Source organism: Sminthopsis crassicaudata, chromosome 5 (assembly GCF_048593235.1).
Source record: "Sminthopsis crassicaudata isolate SCR6 chromosome 5, ASM4859323v1, whole genome shotgun sequence".
Lineage (NCBI taxonomy): Eukaryota > Metazoa > Chordata > Mammalia > Dasyuromorphia > Dasyuridae > Sminthopsis > Sminthopsis crassicaudata.
This window is the reverse complement of record NC_133621.1, coordinates 128,577,137-128,604,259: the sequence shown is the minus strand read 5'-3', so window position 1 is coordinate 128,604,259 and position 27,123 is coordinate 128,577,137. Positions and strand designations below refer to the sequence as shown.

Below are 27,123 nucleotides of genomic sequence, written 5' to 3'. Positions count from 1 at the left end.
TTAAGGAAACAAAAGTATTTAGGTTGTTCTGGAGATTTTGCCACCTTTTCCAGAGTGTTGCTTTCATTTTGGAGTGAGTGGGAATATTTAACATTTTAAAGTGCACATTTTTATAATCAGTGTACAGACAGGAAGATAATGGCATAATGAGCTGTTAATTTCCATAATTTCAAATAATGTGTTGATGTCAAAGAGTAATTATGTTTGCTTAAATGTCAATATTCCCCAGAACGTTAAAACACTGTGTTTATATTTTTACTTACAGATGAATATGACAATCACATCATGATAATTTTCTTCTTCAGCTCATCAGTGAGGAAAAAGAGCTGCTCTTATTCATGAGGCAGCTAGGTGGTGCAGTGGATAGACCTCTGGGCCCAGAGTCAGGAACATTTGAGTTCACTTCCCTCCTCAGACAATTAATAGCTGTGTGACTTATGGCAAATCATTTAACATTTATTTGCCTTACCTGCCTCAAATGGGGATAATAATAGTACCTACTTCTTAGGGTATCAAAGAAATCAGGACAAAATGAGATAATATTTGTAAATATTAGTGTAATATCTACCACATAATACATACTATATGAAAGCTAGCTGCTATTGTTGTTCTTACTGTTTTCCAAATATTCTACATGTAAGTAGGTTAAACAGTGTTTTGCACTATGTAGAAGTACATCATGGTACAAAAATATGCACAAACATGTATACATACATATTGAAAAATTGTGTAAATAATGTCATAGAAAGAGAATTTAATAAGCATTTATTATGTGCCAAGCACTATAGACATTTGCATAATTGTAAAATAAATGAATTAAACTGGGAACTTAATTGCAGATCAAAACCCTTTAAAAAAACAAACCCAAGAATATTTTTGCAAGGTGACTAATTATACTATAATTTCCTTTTTTCTGTTTAGGATTTTCATATATTTGATTTTACAAATGTAGAATATGCTTATGGTTCTAATCATAACTTGAAAATGGAAAATGTACCTTCTTCCACGGAGCCAAATTTAAAGGGTACCAAAGCACAGAAATAACTATCTAAGCAAAATTAATTAGTTCAAAAGTAGGAAGCTAGTGGGTAGTGAGCTCATTTACTACTACTGGGATAGTAAGTGTAACACACCACTATCCCAAAATCTTTGGCTCCTGCATCACAAGTTCCTCACTCCATGATCTTTTACAGACAGTGCATTTTGTGCATTTCCTGTAAGATGAGTATATAATGGTTGCCCAAAGTGAAACAATTCCTAGTTATGGCTCTGCACATAGTTGTATATTCCCAAGAATGAGAACATTTTGCTTAGTTCAATTGTCCATGGTATCGGAGGATACAGAATTAATGAATAAAGTAAGTCCGGAGATCATTTATAGCTTCATTTTAGCCAATATCTATTTCCTTCTCAATCAAATATTTTGTGAGAGACTTTTATAACTAACATGAATTTTGCTTTCTATATTTTTTCTGTGTACAAAGCAAGAGATGTTCATAAGTAGGTGGAAAGTAGAAGAGAAATAAAAGGGTCTATACAATGAGATTTTTAATTAGTGTTTTTTAAAATAATGTAAATATCTTTAACCTTAACTACAGTGGGAGAAGAATCCCTTTTATGAAATTTAAAATTATTTTAACTATTTTCCAAGCTTTAAAAATTATGTTATTAGTTTTTGCTAATAAATATTTTTCCAATATTTAAATGCAAGCTGAATAGCTTCCAAAAATACCTTTAATCATAATTTATTATTATTATTATAATTATAAATATATTATAAATAATTATAAATATGAATAAATATAAAAAATTATAATAATAATAATAAGGATAGCAGTTAGATGACGTAGTGGATAGTACACCAGCCCTGAAGTCAGGAGGACCTGAGTTCAAATCCAGTTTCAGACCCTTAACACATACTAGCTGTATGACCCTGGGCAAGTCACTTAATCCTAATTGTCTCACATAAATAAATAGATAATGATTGCAGAGTAGGTTTTTTGAAAGACAGGATCGTGTACCAGATAAAATGCTGGACTTGGAATCAGAGCCACAACTCTTCACTCCTAAGCAAACCGTATTATTCATTTAGGCTTCATCTAAACTCTCTCCTACTTCAATCTCCAGCTCCTATGACTGTTCAAAATTCCAATAAAAAAAGAAGTAGGTTCCTACTGACACATTTCCCCTAAATCCTTTGATTTAACAAAACTTATTTAATTCATTAAAATCGTTCTTTTTGAATATATGAAGAGTCTGAAATTCCAAATTCAGCAAGTAAAAAAAAAGTAGTTATAAGATTCTCCAACAAATATATCTCCACATAGACTTCAAATTACCTACAATTCCCCAATCTTCAATATGATTTTTTTGTTAGAAGCATTCATATTCACACTTTTGAACTTAAAACAAATAAAGAAGTCACGTACTTTACTGTCACCTGGGCATGTCCTGGAACTACTGGACAAGAGAGGAAATATTTTGGTCCAATCAGTGCTTCAGGTGTGCCTAATCGGGACAAGCAGGAATTTAGCTGATGCCAGACGGTAAGAGTCCAGTCTATGATCTTGCACACAGGGTCACAGGGTGAGGGCACTTTACCTCTGAACTGAAAACAAAGGAAAAGAAGATAGGTTTTAGTCTAGTCTTATTGGCTTTGGAAGGGTCCTTTTCACCTATTTAACAAGATATTTGTAAAACTATTAGTTAAAAAAAAGGTAACCAATAAAAATGTGTCTAATACTTTTTGATTTAGTGATACCTTTATTGGATCTATGCCCAAAAGAGAACAAAAAAAGAATAATGACACATGTATATAAAAATATTTATAGTAACTGTTTTTCTTTTTAGTAATAACAAAGAAATGGAAGCCAAGAGTAGTTTTATCAACTGAGGGAATCATTGAAGAAATTGCGGTATATGAATGTGATGGTAAGATATTGTGCTATTAAAAAAATGTTTAGAGAAACATGGGAAGACTTGCATGAATTGGTATAGAGTAAAATGAACAGAAGTAGGAAAACAATGTATAGCATAGCAAGACAAAGACCAACAACTTTTTAGAAATATTTAAAAAAAATTTTCTCAATAGTATTTTATTTTCCCACATACATGTAATATATTTCAACATTCATTTTTATAAGCCTTTGTTTTCTAAATTTTTCTTTCTCCCTCCTTTACCTTCCCCTTCCCCAAGACAGCAAGCAATCTGATATAGGTAAAATATGTGCTATCCTTTTAAACTCATTTCCATGTTTGTCATAAGACCAACAACTTTAAAAGATTTTTGAAACTTGGATCAATGCAATGGCCCAGCCACAATGTTAGGAGATTGGGATTGATGTTATAGATTTTGTTACAGAAAAGTTTTTGATTCAAAATGGAGAATAAGACTTATTTTTAAACATGTCCCATGTAGAATTTTTTAAATAAATAGATATAAATTTATATATAATATATATGTGTGTGTGTTTGTGTGCCTATGTTTATATTTTTTAAAATCCTTGTATTTACTTTGTTTCATTTTAAATTGGAGTTAGGGAAGGGTTTTAGAGATGGAAAATAAATATTTGTTAATTGAAAAAAAATGAAAACAAAACAAATTTTTTAAAAAATGGCCAAGTTTCAATTTACATATCACCAGACTGAAAGTGTACTAAGTACAGCAGAGATAAGAAAGATGGTAGAAGGCAGGTGACAGAAAACATTTATTAAGTCTTTTACTGTGTCTAGAACTTGGTGCTAGCTATAAAGGGAGGTATACATTTTAAATAATACATAGCCCCTGTTTTTATACAAGTTAAAGAGTCTATAAGGGATGGATAGGAAAACATATATAGAACAATACTGCAAAATATTATGACAACTATTTGAGAGAAGTAGAAAATGAAGTTTTATGGAAACTCTTAGAAGACTTGTACATTAGATGAATACCTCCCCTTTCAATCTGAAATGAATGCTAAGTGATGATACTTCTTCCAATAATAAACTACTGTTGGACAAGATTGAATGATAATCAATTCTGATGGAATGAAATCTCTGTGATGCCAAATAACCAGGATTAAATTTTGAAAAGAAAATGTGAAATAGAGTTATGGAATAAAAGAAAGTAAAGCAAATTGGAGGACCTGGGAGTCTGGGGGAAGTTATCCAGGAACACAGGTGCCATGAAAACTAGTTTTCATAGCTTATAAATATTTTTGTTTCTATTACTTCAATGAACAGCTACTCTGACTCTTTTCATATCTTTCTCATGGAAATATTCTCATGTGAATTCTGAGATCAAGATCTGAAGATGAGGAATATTATAACATCTAGACATTGCTGAAAATCAATTTATTTTTAAATTCCCACTCTATGGTATGGAGGTGACTTGAGGTTCTCAAAGGCCAGGCCAGTAAAATAACAACTTTGGCAAATAGTTGGCAAATAACAAATCCAGAAAATCTAGTTTAAATACCATACTAGTTAGCTTGAAAAAAGCTAATCACCAAAAAGTTGGCTGCTGATATATTTTTGGGGGGGGTGGTGAAGAGGAGGGCATTAACAACTCATGAAATCATCTATCAAGGTGAGGTGCATTAAGTATTAATGATGATGATGATGTAAACACTTATGTTGCATTTTGTTTTATAAAGTTCTTTATAAATATCTCATTCTATGGTCACAACCTGTAAGATATATATTTCTTATTTATCCTCATTGCACATTATTATTCTCATGATTATCCAGATAAGGAAAATGAGGCAAACAGAAGTTAAATAACTTTCCCAGTCTCACACAACTAATACATTTCTGAAACTGCATTTAAATTTAGATCTTTCTGACTAATGTCTGGTGCTCTATTCATTGTGCCAGTTAGTTGTTTCTGCTGATATGCTGAAAGGACTTCCAGAAACCAATGAGATTAAAAATCACGAGGAGTACCAAACTATGAAGAACAAATAAACTGAAAAATTTTAAAGAATTGCAGGGGGAAATAACCTTAAAAAAAACTCCAGCTTTCTTACATGATAGTAAGGTGAAAAAAGAAATTAAATCCAAGAGGCAGTTAAATGCTATGAAGATTCGTTCCATTTATTTTACGGTAGAGTTCTTAAATTTAAGTCTGTGAAATTATGTTTTTAAAAAATTTAATAACTTTATTTCAATATAATTGTTTTTCCTTTGTAATGCTATATGTTTTATGTTATGCAGGTAAAAACATGATTTACAATATCCAGTCATTGATGAAAATCAGTTTATGATTTAAGTCATACATATGGTGTGGAGGTGACTTGGGGTTCTTGAAGGCTAGGTCAGTAGAGAAACAAATCTAGCAGATAGTCAACTCTACTTAGAGACCAGACTAGTCACCTTTAGAAAAGCTTATCACCCAAAAGTTGGCCTCCTTCAGAGTCCTTACCAGACTACCAATGGGGAATCAAGAAATTTTTAAGAAGCCCTGAACCTCCAACCCATCCCAGCTAACATTGTTGATATGCTACGTTGCCATTTATTCTTATATGTTTTCCTCCAGGATGAATTATATTAATCTATCTGATCTGCTTCTTTTGTCAATGAAAAATACTGCTTGTCTCTTCTTTCCCTATTACTCATTCATAATAGAAAAGCCAACATTTTATGAAGTTCAGAATTGTCTTTTCCAAATAACAACAAAACAAAACAAAAAGCCAGCATTTTGCCCATTGCCTAAAATAATACCAATATTGCAGGATGAAATCTGGCTTATTCTCTATGTGGGCATGTGATTTGAAGCAATGTAATTTATATTTAAGTCATAATGAGGCTATAAGAATATCAATAATAGGAGGAGTTCAGACACATATTACTGATCTCTGCAACCTGGTTTGTAGGTTTGTAGTGCCTTTAGTTATAAACAATAAAATCCTGCTTGGGCAATCAATTTTCTGATGGAAAGAACTTTTTAATAAAAATTCTAATTTTCAACCAGCAACTCTATCTTTTTCATGATGCATGAGACTAAGAGAACTGAAAAAATCTTACACTAAAAAAATCTTACTTTCATTTTTTATATAGCTGAATACTAACCTGTACCCTTAGACTAAGCTTCAAGGGTATAATATAGCCCTTTCCTAAACATTTAGTGGCATTTTTTTATGGAATACTAAAATATAACATTCTATAAAACATGGATTTCATATAACTTCCAGTCATATTATTGCAAAACTCAACTTAACCAAATCTAACAAAACTATTGGATTTAATGAAGAATTTTAAATGGACAATCATAAGGACATGGTAAAAAATTTATTTTAAAAAACAAGCCATACATGTAATATATATTTTAAAAATTTTGGTCCAAATCTGTGATTTTAACAATGTATGAGACTCCCAGTGTGTAAACTTTATTAAGTGATGCAGATAGGCAATTTCTTTGCAACTTACAGTTTAACAAATCTGCCTGGAGCACTGAGGACTTAAGTGAATGATAAGTGCCCATAATCACTCAGTAAGTTTGTATTAGCATCTAAATTTGAACCCAAGTCCTCTTATCTCCAAGACTGGTTCTCTATGCTATCATGCTTCTCGTGTAAAGTGTGTGTGTGTGTGTGTGTGTGTGTGTGTGTGTGTGTATTTTATCATATGTAAAAATCTATATGAATGCATATATGTACTTGGCACAATTGATATATTAAAATAAATATGGTAACACTTTTAATGATTTGGTCAATATTAGAGATCACAAGCCTCAATAAATAAGCTTCATTAGAACACTGGACAGATAGGCTATTGTGTTAGTTGCTCCTTCTCCATTACCTTATTCATAACTTTCTTTCTTAAAAACCTCTGCAATAAGCCATGCATTGGTTCTCCATCCCATCTTAACTGAACCCAGCGGAAATGTTGCTGGACTAACAAATCAGAGCCCTGGAGACGGGATTTCGCAATTGTCCCCATCAGAAAGCAGTTCTCATGAAAGTAATAGGATTCAGAGGTTCCATTTCCTAAAAATGAACCAAAAGTAACAGGGATATAAGTTTCACAATATAAGTCACAATGTGGAACAAATGCAAGCTTAGCCATTAAAATAAGAACAGACATTTAAATTAACACATACACTGTTAGGAACCAAATGCAAGGAAATACAGGATTTGTTCTCCTTTTACCTTTTTGAAAAGTACAGGGGTTTTCAGTGCCACGATTTTCAAGTGGTGCCAGAAAATCTCCCAATAGCTCAGATAATGAAGCTTTTTCCAAATTTTCCAAGATAATGATCATTTTCTTACTCACAGGAGGCTGTTTCACTGGGATAAGACAAGCTATGAGAAAGAACAATAAAGGAATTAAAGATTTAATAAATTGGAGAGAAAAATTAAAAGAATCTAAAAGAAGAAAAATGATACAAAAATGCAACCATTTGTCCTCCTTCACATAAAATAAACAACTATTATGGTAAGCTAAGTAGCATAGTGGATATAGTAGTGACCTTGGAATCAGAAAGACTCACCTTTCTGATCTCAAAACTGGGGTAACTTTGTTACCCTGGAAAAGTCATATTTAATCCTGCTTACCCTGGCTTTTCATCTATAAAATAAGCTGGAAAAGCAAATGGTAAACCACTCCAGTATCTCTGCCCCCCAAAACCCCCCAAAACCCAAATGGGGTCATAAAGAGTTGGATATGACTAAAATGGCTCAACAACAAAGTGTAGTAGAAAGAATATTGAGTTCTGAATCTTAAATTCAATACCTAACTCTTCTACTATATATGTAACATGAGACTTCGGTGAGTTGCATAACCAGTCTAGCATCAATTTCCTTATTTGTAAAATGAATAGAGTTCAGAGCCAATTAATTTTTAAAAATGATAAAACATTTACTATGTGCTTTGTAAATGTGATCTCATTTAATCCTTACAACCATCTTGGGAGATATGGGATGTTACTATCCTTATTTTACAGGTGAGGAAATTGAGGCAAACTTATGTTAAGTGACTTACTGAGTATCACAGGGATAGTATTTGACATTGGCTTTGATCTCAGGTGTTCTTGACTTCAGAATCAGCACTGGGATATTTACTTGTGCTTTAGGAAAATCACTTTAGCAGTTGAGTGGAACTTGGTTCAAGGAGGGGAAGTATTTGAGATAGGCAGACCAACAAGATGTTATTGCAATGATCCAGGTGAGATATGATGAAGGCCTTTTGAATGGAGAAAAGGGGACATAGATAAAAACTAGATTTAGGGCTAGAAAGGAGCTCCAAGGTCATTAGCTTCAGTCTTGTTTTATAATGGGGTAGAGAATTTAGTAATTCTCCTTCCCCCCTCAAAAAAAAAAATCTGTGTTGATAGTAAGTGGCAGAGCTAGCATTGAAATCTCAGGAAGTCCTCTGACTTTGAATCCATCACTGAGTTGAATGAGACACAATCCATTTTAATCTATGATTTTTTTCAACATGTCTGGTTAAATTCACCAAGCACTGACTATGGAAAAGGCACTATGCTAGGCATTAGGGGGCAAAGTATCAATGTAGAAATAAATTAGCACATAGAATTTAAGTTCCTTGAAGCCAGAAGCTGTTTGCTTTTTGATTTTGTGCTTTGTATCCCAGGGAACTAAGAGTCAGAGAAATTGAAAGATCTCCATCAAGCCATACAACTAGCTTTAGTGGAGACAGGATTTTGTATTCCAGTGGTATTCTAACTATTGTTTGCATTAATAAACATATATATTTGTACACATATGCATGTTTGTGTATATATACAATTCAACAGACAGAGGGAAGATAAACCTGTTACATATTAATTCAAAATGAAAGTCAAATAATTACAAAATTAATATTATATGTAAGAAATGGATTAGTTGAAAATGTCACATGTAATTTTATTATTTATGCAATAAGGTAGCTTTCTTTTCAATGAAAGATTCTGAAAAACAGAAATTAAAAAAAAAAAGATAGAAAGATCCATTTGAAGATCTTCACCTAACATAGGATTTCATCCTGTGTTATTCCAAGAAGCCAATGGCTACCTATTCTCTGTTTTAATAATTCACTTTCACATTCAGAAGAATTCCTAGGATGCTTTTAATGCCTACCCCTGAGCCTGAAATAGCTTTATGAATTTTATCAAACTCCCGGGGGGGAAAAAAAACAACTTTCTGTGATCTCAAAAAATGCTTGACTGCTCCCAAATTTGATTTGTATCCTGTAGTGGGCCATTGCATGAGTGTCTGCTATGTGCCTGACTAAATTATTTTCATCATAAACACTACAGAAGTGAGGCTGCTCCAGGATTCTAATTTTCAAGAGACCATGATATTTTCCAAAGATAGCATTCATTACCTAGATGCAATGAACCTGTTGGTATAAATAAACTATTAATTTTAATATTAATAATTAATTAATTATTAGTAATTAATTAATTAATAATAAAATAATTAATAAGAGTATATATCTGTTTATTTAGTCATTTATTTACTTATTCCTGGCAGCTGGAGGTCTTTATGTGGATTCCTTTCTCTATCCCATGTATATGTGTGATTCTCCTGGCTCATTTCAAATGAGAATGGAGCTGCTGGAAGTTAGTTGAATAAGCCCAGCTTTTAATATCTGTTTAATGGTGACCACAATCAATCTAGAAGCATCTATAGAAGGCTTACTTTGTGCCAAGTGCTATAAATAAATAGACGCACCAACAATAGATAATAGGTCAGAAAATAGATAACCTTAGATTAGGGAGTTTTTATTTGTATCATGGACACAAATTGTTTGTCATTCTTTACTTGTGTCACAGACTCCTTGGGCAGCCTGGTAACAATTCCAAACCCATTCACTGCATAAGGTTTTAAATGCATTAAATAAAATATATGGGATTAGAAAGAAAATCAATTATACTGTGAAAGGGTTTTCAAATTTTTTTTTTCAAAACAGCTCACAGACCCCAATTTAAGAACCCCTGACTTGACCATTGCCAATGACCTACAAGCTTCTAAATTAAATTTTTTCTCTTCTCACCCTCAGGAACGCATCTCAACTTCTCACATCTTTATAAGATATTATTTAAGAAAACACTGATGTGGTTTGACCTGAACACCCTCAGCTCCTAATCTCAATTCCTCAATCCCTTCTCATCCCCCTCTTTTTATCTATGTCTTTTTTTCCTTCCCTTCTTCTCTCCTTCCTTTCTATCTTTCCTCCCTCTTTTCTTCCTTCCCCTCTCCATATGTTCCTTCCTTCCTTCCTCTCTTTCTTTCTTGTCTTTGAAGAGATAGCCTTTATGCAGGCAGCCTTAAGGTGATTTTTTTTCCCCTGGGCCCTTCATTCTCTACCCTCCCATTTCCTGGTCATGCTCCAGCAATCAAATAAACCATTCTCTTGCTCTCTGGAATCTTTGTTTTCTTTCTTTTTATTGGTTCCTTTTAGCTGCCTATAAGTACCTTCATGTCCCCAATGCCCCCTCCCCCAAAATAAAAACATTCTCTTGAACCTAATGAGTGATCCTCATTACCATATGCCTAGATTGAATTAATAGACCTTGATGTTTTCATTCTCTCCTTTCCAATTCATCTTTGAAAGTTCTGTTAGCTTGAATTTTTCATATTGAGATCTGGTCAAACCATTCCTCTGTTCAAAACTCTTCAATTGCTACCTATTATGTCAAGACTTATTTAGCTTTATATCCTCCATTAATAATTGGTTATTCCATTTTTTTAGCATCATCTAAAATTATTCTATGCTCAGATGGACCAGACTACTCTCCTGCTCCAACTTTCCACTCTGATACCTTTTGAATTTTTCTTCCTGAAATCCTAGGATGATATTCAGAACAAGAAGGAATCCCTAGGAGTCAAATATAATCCAAGCTTTTAATTTTATAGATCAAAAATATGCTTAACAAGGTGAAGAGAACTTGTTCAAGATGAAAGAAGAAAGACTGGCAGATTTGAGGTCTAATCCAAGTCTTCTAACTCCAAATGCACAATTCTTTACCCATAAGTACTTTTGTATTATGGCAAAGACATCTCTATTAGTTGCCTCCTTGGCATGTTATATTTTTCCTGTCAAATTTTCAGGCTTCTACACATCTATCTTTATGCCTTTCTTTTTTTTAAGTATATGCTATAGCAAGCACATATCTTTATACATTCCTCAATGGACTTAATATCGTTTCTATTTGTAGAAAAAATGACCTGGGCTCATAAATGATGCACACCCATTCACTCCACATATTTAAAAGTTATTTTCTTTATGATATATCCTTAATGAATTACATCTTGATATTTCAAAAACAACTGTTATTGGCTTGGTGGGCACCTTTAAAAATACTGATCATGATAGCACAGTTATAGATGACGAGAAAACTTTTTCCCTCTTATGTCTGGGGTGTCATCCATAGGTTCACTTGTACTGGGGGAGATGACATTTTTTTAAACCCATACTCTAGAAATGGAGTCACTGAATTTAGGGTGCTAAGTATGTGAACTAATTTTTGAGGGATAGACTTAAAAATTAAGGAAAATCAAAGATCTATTCATGTAGAATTAAAAACTGCAGTATTACTCTACATTAATCCTAACAATCTAATTATTCACAATTAAAAGTTATTATTCTTATAAAATATATAATTGTTTTATAAGTTCAAATTCAAATTTTTACTTGTTCTTTTACCTCTTGTCTTTTTCTACTTACTTCCACAACTCCCCTACTCTGTATGCACACAGTTAGCATTTCACCAAAATAAAGTTGTCATTCACTCCTTGCTATAGTTCAGACATTCAGTCATGTTGGATTCTTTCTGATCCCATGAACTATTTTGTTTATCCATGAGATTTTCTTGGCAAAGATGCTGGAGTGCTCTGCCATTTTCCTTCTCCAATCAATTAAAATGAATTGGCCAGAATCACACAGATAATTTTAAAGCCAGATTTGAATTAAGGTCTCTCAGCATTGTATTCCTTGAGCTACATGGCTGTCCTTTATAATTTACTGTTGTATTTGATTTTTTAAAAATTGTCATTCACTTTTGCATTTGAATTTTTACCAAAAAAAAATCTGTTTTACTAACCCAGTTCCTTACTTAGACTTGGGTAGAAATTTGAATCTATCCTGCTAGCATCTTACTCAAAATGACAGAGCCATATGATTATCTCCAGATAATAGCAATGTGAGAAATCAGTGGTATTAAAAAACTGAATCTCATTAAATGCTAAATTCATTTTACATTTTCTTAAATTTTAGCTTTTCCATTTTTAGCTTTTTCTTCTCATTTTCTCAATTTTTCACTCCATTTGTTTTAGATTTTTTTTAAAAAGTATATTTCCTTTTCTTACCCCGTAAAACAGGCAGACAAGCCTCAAGGGGTTCTCATTTCAAATGCTAGGATCCCAGCATATTTGTATTCCTACAAGCTGTCTCCCATACCTGGAATGTACTACTTTCTCATATACCTGTCAGTCCTTGTCTATGTCCAAAGCTCAGCTAGGAGTCTATAAATTTCATGCTGTACTTGTTATACTCCTTAGATACATATATAACCTTCAAATATATGTATAAAATTTAATCCTATGCCCATTAAAATTAAGATCCTCGAGGGAAAGGATAGTGTCATTTTTGTCTGTGTCCTCAGTATACTGAACATAATAGGTACAATATTTGTTGAACTGAATTCCTAAAATAGTTACTTACTAGCTGCTTCCCCCCTCCTAATTTTCTCCCAGTCTCTTTCTCCTTCTTTCTTCCTTACTTCTTCCCTTCCTCTCCCCTCCTTTCATTCCTAAGGCCCTCTCTTTAGAAGTATTAAAACTAAAGGCCAGATGTTTTACAAATAGGTTTCAAATATAACCATCTGTATTCACAATTCTAATTACTGTTGAGCTTTACCATGCTAAGTGAGAGGGGACAAGCTCTTTTTTTCTGAAGTACAATTTAAAATTAAAGTGGTCCATTTGCAGTGCTTCACTGTCTTGTATACCATCTCCTCCTAATAAATACATTTGATGGGAAAGTAAAGTTTAAGATCAATCAAGTCAACCAGCATTTACTAAGTACCTACTAGGTGACAGGTATTTTCCTGAACATAAACCAGCACTTAATTAGTAAAAGGGAATGTTTAGTTAGATGACCACAGAATCACAAGAAGGCACCTCCACAAACCAAGATATGAAGCCAAATAAACTGATTTTAAGTAAACAGTTAACCAATTAATTAAGCAACTACTATGTGCCAGGAACTGTGCTAAGCACTGTAAGTAGTACACATTTTTAGGAAAACTACACCAGGATTATTCTTTTCTCCTTAAGATCCTGCTCAAATGCCACCATTCTACATGAGTCCTTTTCTGATCTATCCAAGAGGATGGATTCCCTCCATCCTAAATCATCATGTATATACATGATACATGATATCATACCATATCAGATGGTAGCATACATATTTTCTTTCCTAGTAGAATGTAAACTCCTTGAGGGTAGGAACTGTTTACTGTCTGTATCCCCAATATTCAGCTCAGAACAGACATACAATAAATGCTTGTTGAATGTTTGAAAATTAGTTGGGTTCTTGTTTACCAAAGGATTTGATCATTTACCATAATACTAGAAAGAAATTAAAATGGGGCAACTCATTGAGGTTTTTCTGTCTCTGTTATTATCCAGGATGGATTAGGAAATCTGGAGTCCCCCTTTTCAGAATAAAGTTCAGATACTAACTAGCTATTGGCCCTTAGCAAATCATTTAACTTCACCTTCTTCATTTGTAAAATGGGGCTAATAATACATAATAACAGAGATAATACTAAGATCTACTTCATAGAGTTGTGAAGATGAAAGGAAATAACATGAATGGCAGTTTGCCAACTTTAAAGCGCTATGTTAATTGTACCTATTATTTTATTTTCATTATAGTTTTAAGAAATTATTTTTATCACTAAGCTGACATTATTATTCTTTAGCATGTTGTTTCCTTACACTTTGAGCCTGTGCTCAATAGGATCTAGGAAGAATAAGGCAATTTCAATTCTCTTATTAGTTTTGAACTCAGCTTCCTCTGAAGAATCCCTCAGATTTAACTGACTTGCAATATTCTCAAGACTCCAGCCTTTAGCATTTGTTTTCTTGCCTTTTTTTTCTTTCAATTTTCCTGTTACTATTTTGCATACTTTATTATTGCTTCATGGTGGGACCCCTGACAGCAATGGGTCCCTGACACCTACTCTTGTGGTTCACTTAATAAAGCAAGGGAGTCAATGATCTGTTCCTGTATCTCATAGCCCTTGGAAGTATTTTCCTAAATTATTCCCTTTTTTCTTCAGCGTAGGAAGGTAAAAGAAGGTATACTGAGTATTTCATCAAGTCTATGCTAGAGCCTCAATTAAAATTTATAGCCCCTAAAATTCCAGGCTGTGGTTTCATCACTCTTGGTTTCTTTGCTTTGCAGTTAACTTTAATGCACAAAGGGCTAACTTGCTGAAGTTTCCTTTATAGATGAAAAAAAAAGAATGGTGATTTGGCACTTGTTATATTATTGAAATAAATGTAAGAAGCACAGCAGATAAAATTTGAACTTGGAGTCATGAAACATCAGAGTTCAAATCATATCTTTAACATTTATCAGTTATATGATTCTGAACAAGTTACTTAATCTCCTTAAATCTCAGTTTCTCTTTATGTAAAATGGAGACAACAGTAGTATTTACAACATAAGATTGCTATGAAATTCAGATGATATATTTAAAGTCCTTCACAATCTTAAGGATCAATTTTTAAAAGATCTCTATTATTATTATTATTAATAGAAACTAACTTATGTAATGTTCTCTGGTTCAGTTTTCCTAAAGGTCTATGGGAGCAATCTTCCTTTCAGTTCAGTAATCACTACAAGAGTAGCCAGGTGTTAAAGTCCAAATCCTTTATTATCTCCTTCCTAGGGCTGGGCAGCTTTCTGGAGAGCCTTTCAGATGGGTCTTGGTCTCAGTGGGGGAAGTGCAGGAGGCCAGGCCAGCCACCAGGAGCCTGACTGAAGGTGAAATTAATGTCTATCTTCTTTGTTCTAAGAGCTTCTCCTCTGCGCTTGTCCTCTGTGGCTCTCAGTCCCTACTTATATGCTCCACACTGAGTATAAACCAATCATTATATCACTAGGAAACCATTATTTGTTACAAGATTATATTAATCATACTGAACAATGCTAAACTAGATAACCATTGTCTCATCCATTCCACTTAGTACCTTGTAAGCATCCTTGTTTCAAGTTCAGAGTTCTGACAAAACAAACTTATGTCTTTTCCTTGTATGTAAAATATATAATTTTACTGCATCAATAATAAAGTCATAGATTGGGAATTTTTCCCATTATGTTACTCCTCTCCTAAAAAAAAAAACAAAAAAACAAAACAAAAAACAAACATACAAACAAAAAAACCACTAAATCAAATCCATGCAGGTCTCCATAAACCACAAGGCTTTCCATCAGTTTTTCCATAAGAGGCTGCATGGTTCATTGGAAAGAACATTGAATTTGGAATCAGAAGCTCAGTTCTGCTACTCAATTAGTTCTCTGACCTTGGGGAAAGGACACCTCTTTGGGTCTTAGTTATCTAGCTGTAGAATGAGGAGGTTTGAACTAGATGCGTTCTAAGGACTTTTCCAACTCTTACTCTATGTTCTTATGATTGTTCCTCACAGATTTCTCAAGTATTATTTCTCATTATCTTTCCATATGATTCCTCTACTCTACTCAGGCTTACTATATCATCAGAACACCATCAGCTGATTCTTTTTCTGGAAAGTCCTTTCTTCCACTCTCTTGACTGATATTGTCCATTGAATCTGTTATAACCCAGCTTATTAGTCAAATGCCCCAGCACACTCTCCAATTAACTCTATCCCAAAGAAAGACAAATTCATTTGCATGTTGTTTTACTTTATAATTGTTCTTAAGTTCATAGAATCATAGCTAGAAAGCTGGAAAGAACATTACAGGCTTTAGACTCTTTCTATAGTTTAATAACAGAATGGATCCATGATCTCATCATTCAACAAGCACTTATTTAATGCCTAATATGGGCCAAACACTAAACTAGGTGCTGGGAATACAAAATAAACAAACAAACAAACAAACAAACAAACAAACAAACAAATCCCATCAAAAAGTACTTCCAGCAGGGCATTCAAAAACATATTTTTGTATTATATCATCTCAACCATGTGATATTCTCAATATATTTGGTCTTCCTCTAAAACTTTTAATATGAAGATACCAATATACCATTAGGGCAGTCTATTTATTATTGACCATTCTCAAAACATGGTTAATCTCCTTTTCCAATCATAAAATACAGTAACTATTATTGGTCATATATTTCAGGCTGATCCCACAATACTTTCCTCCAATTACTTTTGGGTCCTCTGCAATTTTAATCTTAAACTAATTGCAAAGTACTATGACTAATAGTTATATAAAGTCATCAAACAACAGTAGTGTTAAAAAGATAGTTTGTTTTACATAAGCAACTTAAGATTGTTCTCTTCTTCCTATCCAGAGGAGAAGTATGACGCAGAAGAAAAAACACTCAAATTCTGAGTCAAAAAATCTAAGTGTGAATTCTGCCTTTGCTTTTGGGCCTCAATTTCCATGTATGTACAATCATATTGCTAAGTTTCCTATTCATTCTAGATTTATGATCTGATTGATCTGATTGAAAATTGTCTATCTGAAGTGTTTTTTTCAATCATCAGTGGCCATCCCCATGCAACTACATATCCTAGACTGGATAGTAAGAATACAAGGTCAAAGTATACTATTTTTTACTTTATTTTTTCATTTTTTTTTCTGTTGGTCTCTTTCTTCTTTCAGAACATGACTAATATGAAAATATGTTTTACATGATTGCATATCTATAAGCTATATCAAACTGCTTACCATCTTAGAGAGGGGAGAGATACAAAAGGGAGAGGAAAAAATAGAACTTAATTTTTTAACATGAATGTTAAAATTGTCTTTACATGTAACTGAAAAAAAATACTATTTAAAAAGAAAAAAAATATAGCATTGTTTTTGCTTAAACTGCTGAATTACTAGAAAAGGTTAAGGAAGGCCCAACTTGCTAAAAATTGGAGTGAGAGATATGCAATAAAGCTGAATACTAAATAAGAGATGGCAAGTGTAAAAGTGATAGCAAGGGTCGCAAGATCATGGAAAAAAGACTTATTAATGGACAAATTCTGCTTAAGAGTATTGGTTCAGTGGTGATCAAAAGATAATCAAATTTAATTGTATGTGGAAAACAGAAGTCTCATTTGAAATGGGGTGTTTGCTTTTTTCTTCTAAGTTTGCTTGAACTTTTTGAACTTCCAGGGAAGTTAACATATATTATGTACAGATGATTATTTCTAACTGGAATAAGCAAGAATTAGTGAGGAGTTAGCTGTGATGAGATATACACAAGGATGTAAGACAAAGTCTTATATGATGTTGAAACCTGAGGAGAGTTTTTAGATTCAAATTCATTTTGGGGAAGGTACATAAATTGAGAGGTATCCAGAGTAAGATAATCAGGATGTTGAAGGGCCTTGAGATCACATGAAGGAAAAATTGTTTGAATTAATTAGTAATATTCAACTTAAGAAATAGAAGACTTAGATGAACAAAAGATAGCATCTTAAAATATTGGAAGGACTATGAATGAGGAATCATTGGTTTGCAGTAACAAAATACACCACACTCTTACTAATCCAAACAGAGTAGGCTATTCCTCAGTGGAGTTCTTTGAACAAAGTTTGGATGGACATTTATTATGAATGTTAGAGTTTGGAATTCTTATTCAGATCTTAGTTGGATTAGAGGTCATCTGAAGTCCTTTACAACTCAGACTGCGATTTACTCATCATTTACTTGAAATATATTAGACAAGTATAATATTATGTATCTTCCTCTAAAAGTAGCAGAAAAATAAAATAACATGTTTCCTATATAGAAATTAAAACATTTTTTAAAAAGTTGAAACTTAAAATTTTGCTCTCTTATTGTACCATCCATCAGTCATATCAAGTAAAAGTATAACCCCAGATTAAATAGCCCTTATCACATAAATACTGGAGATATATTTTGCTATAATTTTTAAAAAATGGAATCTAGGAACTGACAATTATTTGTCATCTTTGGAGAGATCTTTGAGAGTCACTGAGAAAGAAAAGAAACTCAACTAATTCATTAAGAAACCTAGACAGTTAATTGTCATGAAGAAAGAGCATGTGAAACACTTGAGCAGTTAACTTTCTCAGAGAAAAGGTTTGTGAGAGACTGATAGTCAACTAACATTGGAGAACAAGTCTATTGGGCAATTGGAAAGTTTACTGTCATTCTTGAACAAGTCTGAAAAAGCATTTTGAAGAAAGTAAATGCAAGTGATTTTTTTTCATTTCTGATGAAAACTATACTGTTAATTTTTATTCTTTAGAGAAAGAAGACATTTTTATAAAAAAGATATTCTGAGGGGAATTTCTGAAATGAATTCAAACATATTAACATCTATTCAGACCCAAACAAACTTAAATGTCATATTCTTCAGAGAGATGTGCAATTAACTGACAATTTCTAAGCAAAACTGAGTATAACAACATTTTGAGAGGACACAAATTAACTATAATTTAAAGAGAATGAATTATTTGATTGTAGTTCCAGTGTCTGAGAGGAATCAGTAATGATAATGGTGAGAGAATTCTAGTCAACAACTTCTTTTGCCTATTTTCCAAGGCACAAAAGTGACTCTGGTTATGATTTTTCTTATATGTGCTAAATTATTTCAATATTTATTTCTGTTTTTGTATTATTTATGACATTGCTGCAATCAAACTGTGCAAACTCTTTAATATAGCAATACCAATACTAGGTCTGTATCCCAAAGAGATCATAAAAAAGGAAAAAGGACCCACCTATACAAACACATTTACAGGAATTCTTTTTGTGGTGAGGAAGAATTGGAAATAGAGGGGATACCCATCAATTGGGAAGTGGTTGGATCAAGTTATGGTAATGGAATAGTATTTTGCTATAAGAAATAATGAGTGGAGGATTTCACAAAAGCCTAAAAAAAGACTTACATGAACTAATGCAAAATAAAATGAACAGAACCAGGATAATAATAATGAAGAGGTACAGCAACGTAGTGTGATGATCAACTAAAAAGGACTTAGCTCTTCTCAGCACTACAATGATCTAAGACAATTCCAAAGGATTCACAACGGAAAATTCTATCCACTTCAAAAGAAAAAAGTGATGGAATGCAGGTAGAATTATACTATTTTCACTGTATCTTTTTCATGATTTGGGCAAGAGGAAGCTTGTTTCTTCTTTTATAACAAGACTAATATAGTTATGTGTTTTATATGCTTGCACATATAGAACCTATTTCAAATTGCTTAACATGCTATGTTAACGAAGGGAGAAAATATGGAAGTCAAAGTCTTTTTTTTTTTAAATGTGTTAAAAACTGTCTTTATATGTAATTGGAAAAATAATATGCTATTTAAATATTTATGTTATTGCTTTTGCATTTTCTTCATATCCCCAATACTTAGCACAATGTTTAGCACATAAGTGCTTTGTTATTTTTTGCTGATTGATACATTTATCTAAACTTTGGCATTTGCAATTTGAGTTTGGGAAAGGGGATAGTTTACAGGAAAAGAACATTCTACAGTCTTATTAGGGTAGGAAACTGGGGCTAAATAATTAATTGGAGATCTTAAGAAATTTCTGGGATAATGTTATATCTTATTTACTAGGAATTTAAGACAAAAAGAATATCTAAGGTAATATATCAGTCAGAATGGAGGGAATATATTTGGCATATGTAAACTAGAAGATATCAGAAAGGTTTTGATCACACTCTATATCATAATACTCTCACACTTCCAAAAAATCTCTCACCTATGAAATCTTTAGGTGGTAGTATTAAGAGTATCTGTTCTGACAGCAAATACTTTAATTATTTAAGAAATGCATCTACTAAAAAAAGAATTAAACAACTAACAAGAGAATAAATGAAGCATTTTTCTTCATAAAAAGGAATCCAAGTTCAATTTTCAAATAAACAACCTATTTCTGAAGCCAAATGCAATAATGAGTATTGCATGTATCAGAATTATTAGATTTAAGAGGCAACAATATCCAGGGGGAAAAGGACTGATTTAGAAGTAGAAGGTGTGGGTTTGAATTCTAACTTTACTTAATAACTATATTAATTATATATATAAAAACTATATATAATAACTTAATAACAATAACTCTGAAGAAGTCCCCAATCCACTGAAGTCTTAGTTTTTCAGTCTCAAAATGGAGTTTACCTATTTGCTCTACATATGTTTTAGCATGATTTAATCAAATAAGATTAAAAAATATAACTTATTTCAATAGAATAGAAATTACATAGGAAAACATGCCACCTAACCTGAATAAGATTAATCAGCAAGATTTGATAAGGCCTAAGATAAAGGAAAGGAAAATAGACTTTTAACTGGTAAACAAAATTATATTTACATAGATCTGGTCTGTCATTTTTCTTAAGAGCTTACTTGATTCAGTTATCTTCATCTCAAGAGCCTCTGAATAGGTAAAAATGTTATTAAAATCTGCTGGGGGCTACAAAAGTTTTTTTTTTCTAAACAGTCATTAAAAAACAAACAAACAAACATTGAAATCTATTAAAATGGTCTTACCACTACTGATGAATAATTCTATGAGCTGATGCTTGGAGAAATCAGCATCCACTTCAGCTCTCACTATTTCACAGGTGAATCCTGCAGCTGTTTGTTTTTGCTATGTTAAAAAACAAACAAACAAAAAAACCCAACAAATCAAATTTCACTAAACCTATATACTTTCTAATCTCTAAAAAAAGATGGCAGTATATGAACTGTCAGTACCTTTATGCATAGTGCAATCTGATGTGTTATGTAGTCTTGCAAGCTTCCTTCTGGGCCATGAAAGATAACATTATGATATTGCTCAACCTGTTGAGAAATTAAGGAAAGACGATTTATGAATATATTACATTGGTAGCAAATATATATACATATATATGTATATATGTAAATGAAACATTTTGTGTTTTATATATATATTTTTTTTTGATTTATTTTTTTGCAAGGCAATTGGGGTTTAAGTGACTTGCCCAGCATCACACAGCTAGTAAATGTTAAGTGTTAAGTGTCTGAGGTTGCTTTTGAATTCAGGTCCTCCTGACTCCAGGGTCGGTACTCTATCCACTGCACCATCTAGCTGTTCCACTATCTATCTAATTTTTTTATGTAATACTGGTCCATTGTAGTCTTTAGCTCTGAATGAGAACAGAAAGAAAATAAAGTTTGCCTCATTTTTTTTCCTCTACCCTATTTCTAAGAATAAAAGATGAGTCCTAGCTCAATCCAATGTCCTTTTCAGGTGCTAAACAAATGTTTATTGAATTAATACCAAAATAATATTAAGAAATTCTATTTTGGTGTCCTACATGTATAAAGTAGACATAGTAAAAATAATGTCAAGCTAGTGAAATCCAGCACAGATTTCCAGGACTTGCTAAATAGGTTGGCCCTGAGGTTTACAAATATATTGCTTAGTTTCTCTTGGTTCCCCTTTATCTGAATTGATGAGGGTGTCTCAGTACAGAAAACAAGAGTGTTCCATTCATTATCATCATCCTGTCACATTGCTTTCAGAGTCTGAAGATTGATGTTAGAATGATATAACATCAAGGCATCCAATCTCCGAGATAAAGAGTCTTCAATTTCAACACCTCATTTGTTCTCAGATTGTACATTGACTGGCATAGCTGGCTGGCAACATTCAATTCAGATTTTCAATAAAAGGGTCATTGAGGAACAGCAAGCCTTTTGTGTTTACTACATAAAGGGTGTACACTTCCAGAACACTCACTAAGTCACATAAACTATTATTGGACATTTTCTTCAACTGAGTACAACTGTGGTACACAGCAGTATCTTCTCTCTTATCAAACACATATGTATGTATGTTGGAGAGTGTTCAAGCTCTGACTTCAAGCCTTCTAATTACTTATGGGCAGTTACTTTTCTACAACAAAAATGGTACTGACCAGGGAATAGATCCATAATTACCACATTACTTCCAAAAGACTGATATACTGGGCATACAGAATACCAAAAGTTCATGCTGACAGCAGGGGGAAATCTTATGATTAAGCATCGGGATTCCTTAATTGCATCTTCAAATCTATCTTTTTGTAAATGATCATGTCAAAAAAAGCTGAATTGCTATTGTTCCACTGTCCCATCATGTTTATAGGTCTGTAATGCTGCATGTATTTTCAATTTATTCTGCACAGAATGGTTAGATTCATTGTCACAATCTGTACTGATTACTTTTACATGAATATCTTTAGAGTCTATTCATAAATATGATCACATTTCAGTTGGTTTTATGAGCCAAGTGGCTTCTGGAATAAAAGAAATTGGTTGACACCAACACTATGTTCTCTTTAGTTAGTTTTTTCTCATTCCCTACAATCAATGGCTTTCTTTTGAATAGATGTTATTAGAGAACATAACACATTTACAACTATTTTGGATTTCATGTTCACAATGTTTCAGCAGTACAGATTTTTTTTCTAACAGAAATACTTCTTTTAAAACTTTTGCTGTTCAAGAGGCAGATTTAGGTGAAGTTTTGATGACCAAGTAAGCTTGAAAAATAATAACAGAAAATGGATTTTATAAAGCTAATAAAAGTGAGATAACTCTAAATTAAGTCTCATGTTTCACAGCTAGTAATTTCATTCCAAACATGTCTGAAATTCCATTTAAAGAACTAATTTATTCATTATTTGAAATCTACACATAGATGCAAAAATATAATGGATTCATGTAAAATTCCTCAATGAGAAATTGGAACAGCTAGAGCTTAGGAAATAAACAAGCAGAATGCCTTACATTTCAAAAACCCGAAGCTTCTGAGAATCCAATTTCATCCAACAAGCATTTATTATTTATTCATGCAAGGCACTATTCTAAGTCTTTGAGATAAAAAGACAAATACTGAATGATATATATTTTCAAGAAGCTTACAATTCATTAAGCAACCATGCAGGCAAAACTGTGAAGTGGTAACATGGAAAGGGAGTTTCTACCTTGGAAGCTTACGCCTTTGAATTTTGGAATTTCAAAATAAAAAATATTACAAGCTACATAATGGGAGATTCTCTCACTTTTTTGCCATCTCCCATCTCCCTACCACCTCAGTTGCATTTGCCATAGGTAGTTATAGCACTGCCAACAACATCCTGGGGCAAAATAGAATTGTCAATTAAAAATTTGACAATTATTGTAGCTAAAATTGCACTCTTTGAAGTACTTGCTATAGTGTAAAAAAGTACTGGGCTTAAAGTCAGGAAAACTCATCTCCTCTAGTTCAAATCTGGCTTCAGACACTATCTGTGCAAGGCACTTAAACCTGCTGGCTCAGTTTCCTCATCTGTAAAATTAGCTGGAGAAGAAAATGGCAAATCAGTACAGTTTATGGGTCAAGAAAACTCCAAAGGGGATCATGAAAAGTCAGATACAACTGAAAATGACTGAACAACAATCATCATTATTTGACAAGTCACTTTTTAAAAGATGTTTTTCATTCTCTATACATTTTATGTAGAGGTAGAGTGACATTATAAAGTAAGCCTTTCCTAATTCCTCTTAATTCTACTGCTTTGCTTCTATTGATTACATGCAACTTTTCCTGTCTGTAAGTTGTTTGTACACAGCTGTCTTTATGTCATCTCTCCTATTAGAGCGTGAAGCCTTTTGCCTTTATTTGTATCCCAGAGCTTAGTACAAGATCTAGAACATGATTGACTATGTAATAACTGTATGAAAATAATAACTCACATTTTTGCAACACTTTAAAGTTTATCAAACAAGTTCCTTAAAATAACCTAGTGGTGTAGGCCATACATGTCTTAGTATCCCTTTTTTACAGAAGAGGAAACTGAGACTCTGAAACATGAAGTAACTTTCCTTAGATCATACAGCTACTAAATGTTGGTCCTGGAATTCAACACCAAGTCTTCTAATGCTCTCCAGAAGCCAAGGAGCCTCTTAACATAATAATAGTACAGCAGAAGCTAAGTACATGAACTATGTACATGATATTGCTGACCATACTTACCAGTCGGAGGTAGTTCTGTAGCATCTGGAGAGGGATCATAGACGCATAAGTCACACTGCTGAGGCAGCCTTCTTGAGGTCCTTTGGGAAATAATACATAGCCAGAATATTAGATGACGTCTTTACCTTCCCTGCCTTCTTCCTTCCTTATTCCCTTTCTAAAAATATGTACTATGATTCATTTTTTGCTAGATCTTATTGGCCAAATAAAAGAGGTTTTTCTGTATTCTGATGCCAAAAGATAAAACATCATGTCAGGTTTCAGGACTGCAGGTTTTTCCTTTTTTCTTTCTTTAAACTAAGTATCTCAGATTTCCGCTTTCCACATGTCAGATATATCCAGCACATATCAGATATAATATAAAAACTCAGATTAAAATCTTTATAAGAAAGATTTTAATCAAGAAGTATAATAAGCTCCCTGAGGGCAAAAACTATCTTACTTTTGTATTTATATTTCTAGTCAGTTCTTGGTACATAATTGGCAATTAATGAATGCTTTTTAATTATTAAAAGATTGTTGCAAAAACAGTCACGTAAGAAATATTTTTCAACCATTCAATTTGTGGGAAGAGCCTTTACCTGACAAAAACACAGTTATATGGTCAGCTTTATTTTTCCTTATAAAATCCCATGGTGATTGAGGCAAAATCTGGCCCGTTGACCATGATATATTTCCTGGTTGAAAAAAATTAAAATAAATGTTAAAGGGAAAGTGTATAATTAAACATCATCATTATCATTATTATTATTTACCATGTGGTCAAATTTATGAATCCATTTGACATGTGAAGGCAGGTTAATAGTCAAGTTTTTAGTCATATAAAAATAAACTATGTTAAGTGCCAGAGAAATGGTATCCCCACCTAACAAGATTTGGTCACAGAGTTTGACTGCATAACTCAAGACTCATTATTCACTGAATGAGCTGTCCCTCAAGTCTTAGATAACGCTTTAAGTAAAGCACTATATTTTCTGTCACATCAACCATTACTGGGTGACACCATAACTTCATTTAGATGGAATATAATTCAAAATGGTTGTGGGCTAGAGTTAATAGCCAGAAGTAAGGGGCTCAACAGAGCACTCACTCTGTGTGATTGGTTATATAAGAATACAGGCAATCCAAAAGAAGTACTTAGAGGCAGATTTTGAACCCAGGTGTTTCTGACTCCAATGTAGTGTTCTACTTCTGCCATAAGTCTCCTTAAAATCTAAAATTAGAACTAGGCTTTAAGACTTCGTTCTCAGGTTTATAAGATGGGACCTGTAATATCATCACTTGATTTACAATCAGCTAGAAAAACAAAGCCTCAAAAAGTATTACTTTTTGATACTTAATACAAAAACGTCTTTAATATGAAAAGGCTATAATACAAGCTTAGACAACTCGGAGTCAGCAGCTGCCCTAAAGAGGCACTGAATGTGCTTAATCAACAAATCATGCATTATACTTCCCACCCCACAGAGACAAAGAAGATCCCAAATTTAATTTTTTTCTACCTAGTTTGATGGATCCGATACTGTTCAGATTTAGGCCAATACTGGATTCAGTAGTGTTATTAAGTGTCAAGTCCTCTGGACTTCTCCATCCATCAGAAGAGATTGCCTGGAAATGGTTTGTCAGAGCCTGACTCACTGCTTTTGAAAGATCATCCCATGTTGTCTGTTTGCGGATATTTAAAGCACATATTGTGTTTTCAGTTTCAAAGTCATCAGAACCATAGTTGGCTAGCTGTTTTTCACTAATTGAGATCCTTAAGGGTATTTTAAGAGCATCTGTTAAGACAATCAGAATTTAAAGACAAAATGTGAGAGGAAAAAAGTAACAGTGAAAAAGATTGTCTTAAAACTAGTTATTGAAAAAATAGCTATCACAAGATTTTAAATATTGTTCAATAAAATTTATGTGCAACTGTTTGTATTGTCGTTTTCTTCTTCCCTTTAAATCTGTCTTTCTAGAGTTACTTTTCTTATACTTAAATCTGGAGAACACAACCACTGCTGCTACTGAATACCACAATCCTCCCATCTCCAAACCCTCCACCTTCTACCCCCACAAACAATTTATATTCTCATCCTTATCATTTCATACTTGTTCTGGTAATAGCATCATAGATCTGAGAACTGGAAAGGGTTTCAAAAGAGAATCTAGAATAGGTCTTAGGATTCAGACAAATATTATCTCCCCCCCCTTTTTTTTTAAAGATGAGAATTTAAATTGCTTGCCAAGATTGCACAGAGGAAGGGAACAAGGATTCCAGTCTCCTTCCTTCTTTTTTGGTGTTTTCTGATATAATGATCTCTTTTTGTTATTCTCAAACCCTCTTAATTTTGTCTTCTTTCTGAAAATTATTTCCTATTTATCTTGTATATTTGTTTGTATATTGTTTCCATTGTTATATTGTAAACCCTTTGAGGGTAGGAACCGTCATTTATCTCTTTTCTCTTGCTTTTAGCATGGTATCTAGCACTAAGTAGGTACTTAATATTTACTGAATGATTACATTGTTATTTGACTTATAGTTGCCTACAAAAGTCTACATTGGATTATCTTGTGATATTTTCAAAACTAAATCATCACCTCTCACAATTTCATATCCTTGTTTTTTCTATTTCCACTCATTCTTCTGATCTCAATAGTTCATAAACTGAGGCAGCTAGGTGGCACAGTAGATAGAGCACCAGCCCTGAATTCAGGAGGAGCCAAGTTCAAATCTGGTCTCAGACACTTAACACTTCCTAGCTTTGTGACCCTGAGCCTCAAGGGGAAAAAATAGTTCATAAACTTAGGGAATTTGTCTGATTCTTTTCTTGCTATAGCTGATGTCATTATTTATACAGATTTTTTTTCCTCTCAGATTTGCTTTGTTTTCACTTTACTTCCTAAATCTCACATCTGAACTGCTATAATAACTTCTTGATAATCTATCTTTGCTTTCAATCTCTCCTCATTCCAATCCATCCTTCA

General features: G+C 32.9%; 1 protein-coding gene across 5 annotated transcripts in view; it reads right to left on the bottom strand.

Annotated features, from left to right (window-relative positions):
- CTTNBP2 (cortactin binding protein 2) overlaps positions 1-27,123 on the bottom strand; it is a 176,604-nt gene that overhangs the window by 32,770 nt on the left and 116,711 nt on the right. For all 5 annotated transcript variants that reach the window (XM_074268203.1, XM_074268206.1, XM_074268204.1 and 2 more), the window contains 8 exons: positions 25,656-25,931; positions 24,735-24,830; positions 24,154-24,233; positions 20,886-20,972; positions 20,679-20,778; positions 7,131-7,283; positions 6,781-6,968; positions 2,430-2,608 (listed from right to left, as the gene is read on the bottom strand). In XM_074268203.1, the coding sequence (XP_074124304.1) occupies positions 2,430-2,608; positions 6,781-6,968; positions 7,131-7,283; positions 20,679-20,778; positions 20,886-20,972; positions 24,154-24,233; positions 24,735-24,830; positions 25,656-25,931 (1,159 nt within the window). The remainder of the gene's footprint in view (positions 1-2,429; positions 2,609-6,780; positions 6,969-7,130; positions 7,284-20,678; positions 20,779-20,885; positions 20,973-24,153; positions 24,234-24,734; positions 24,831-25,655; positions 25,932-27,123) is intronic.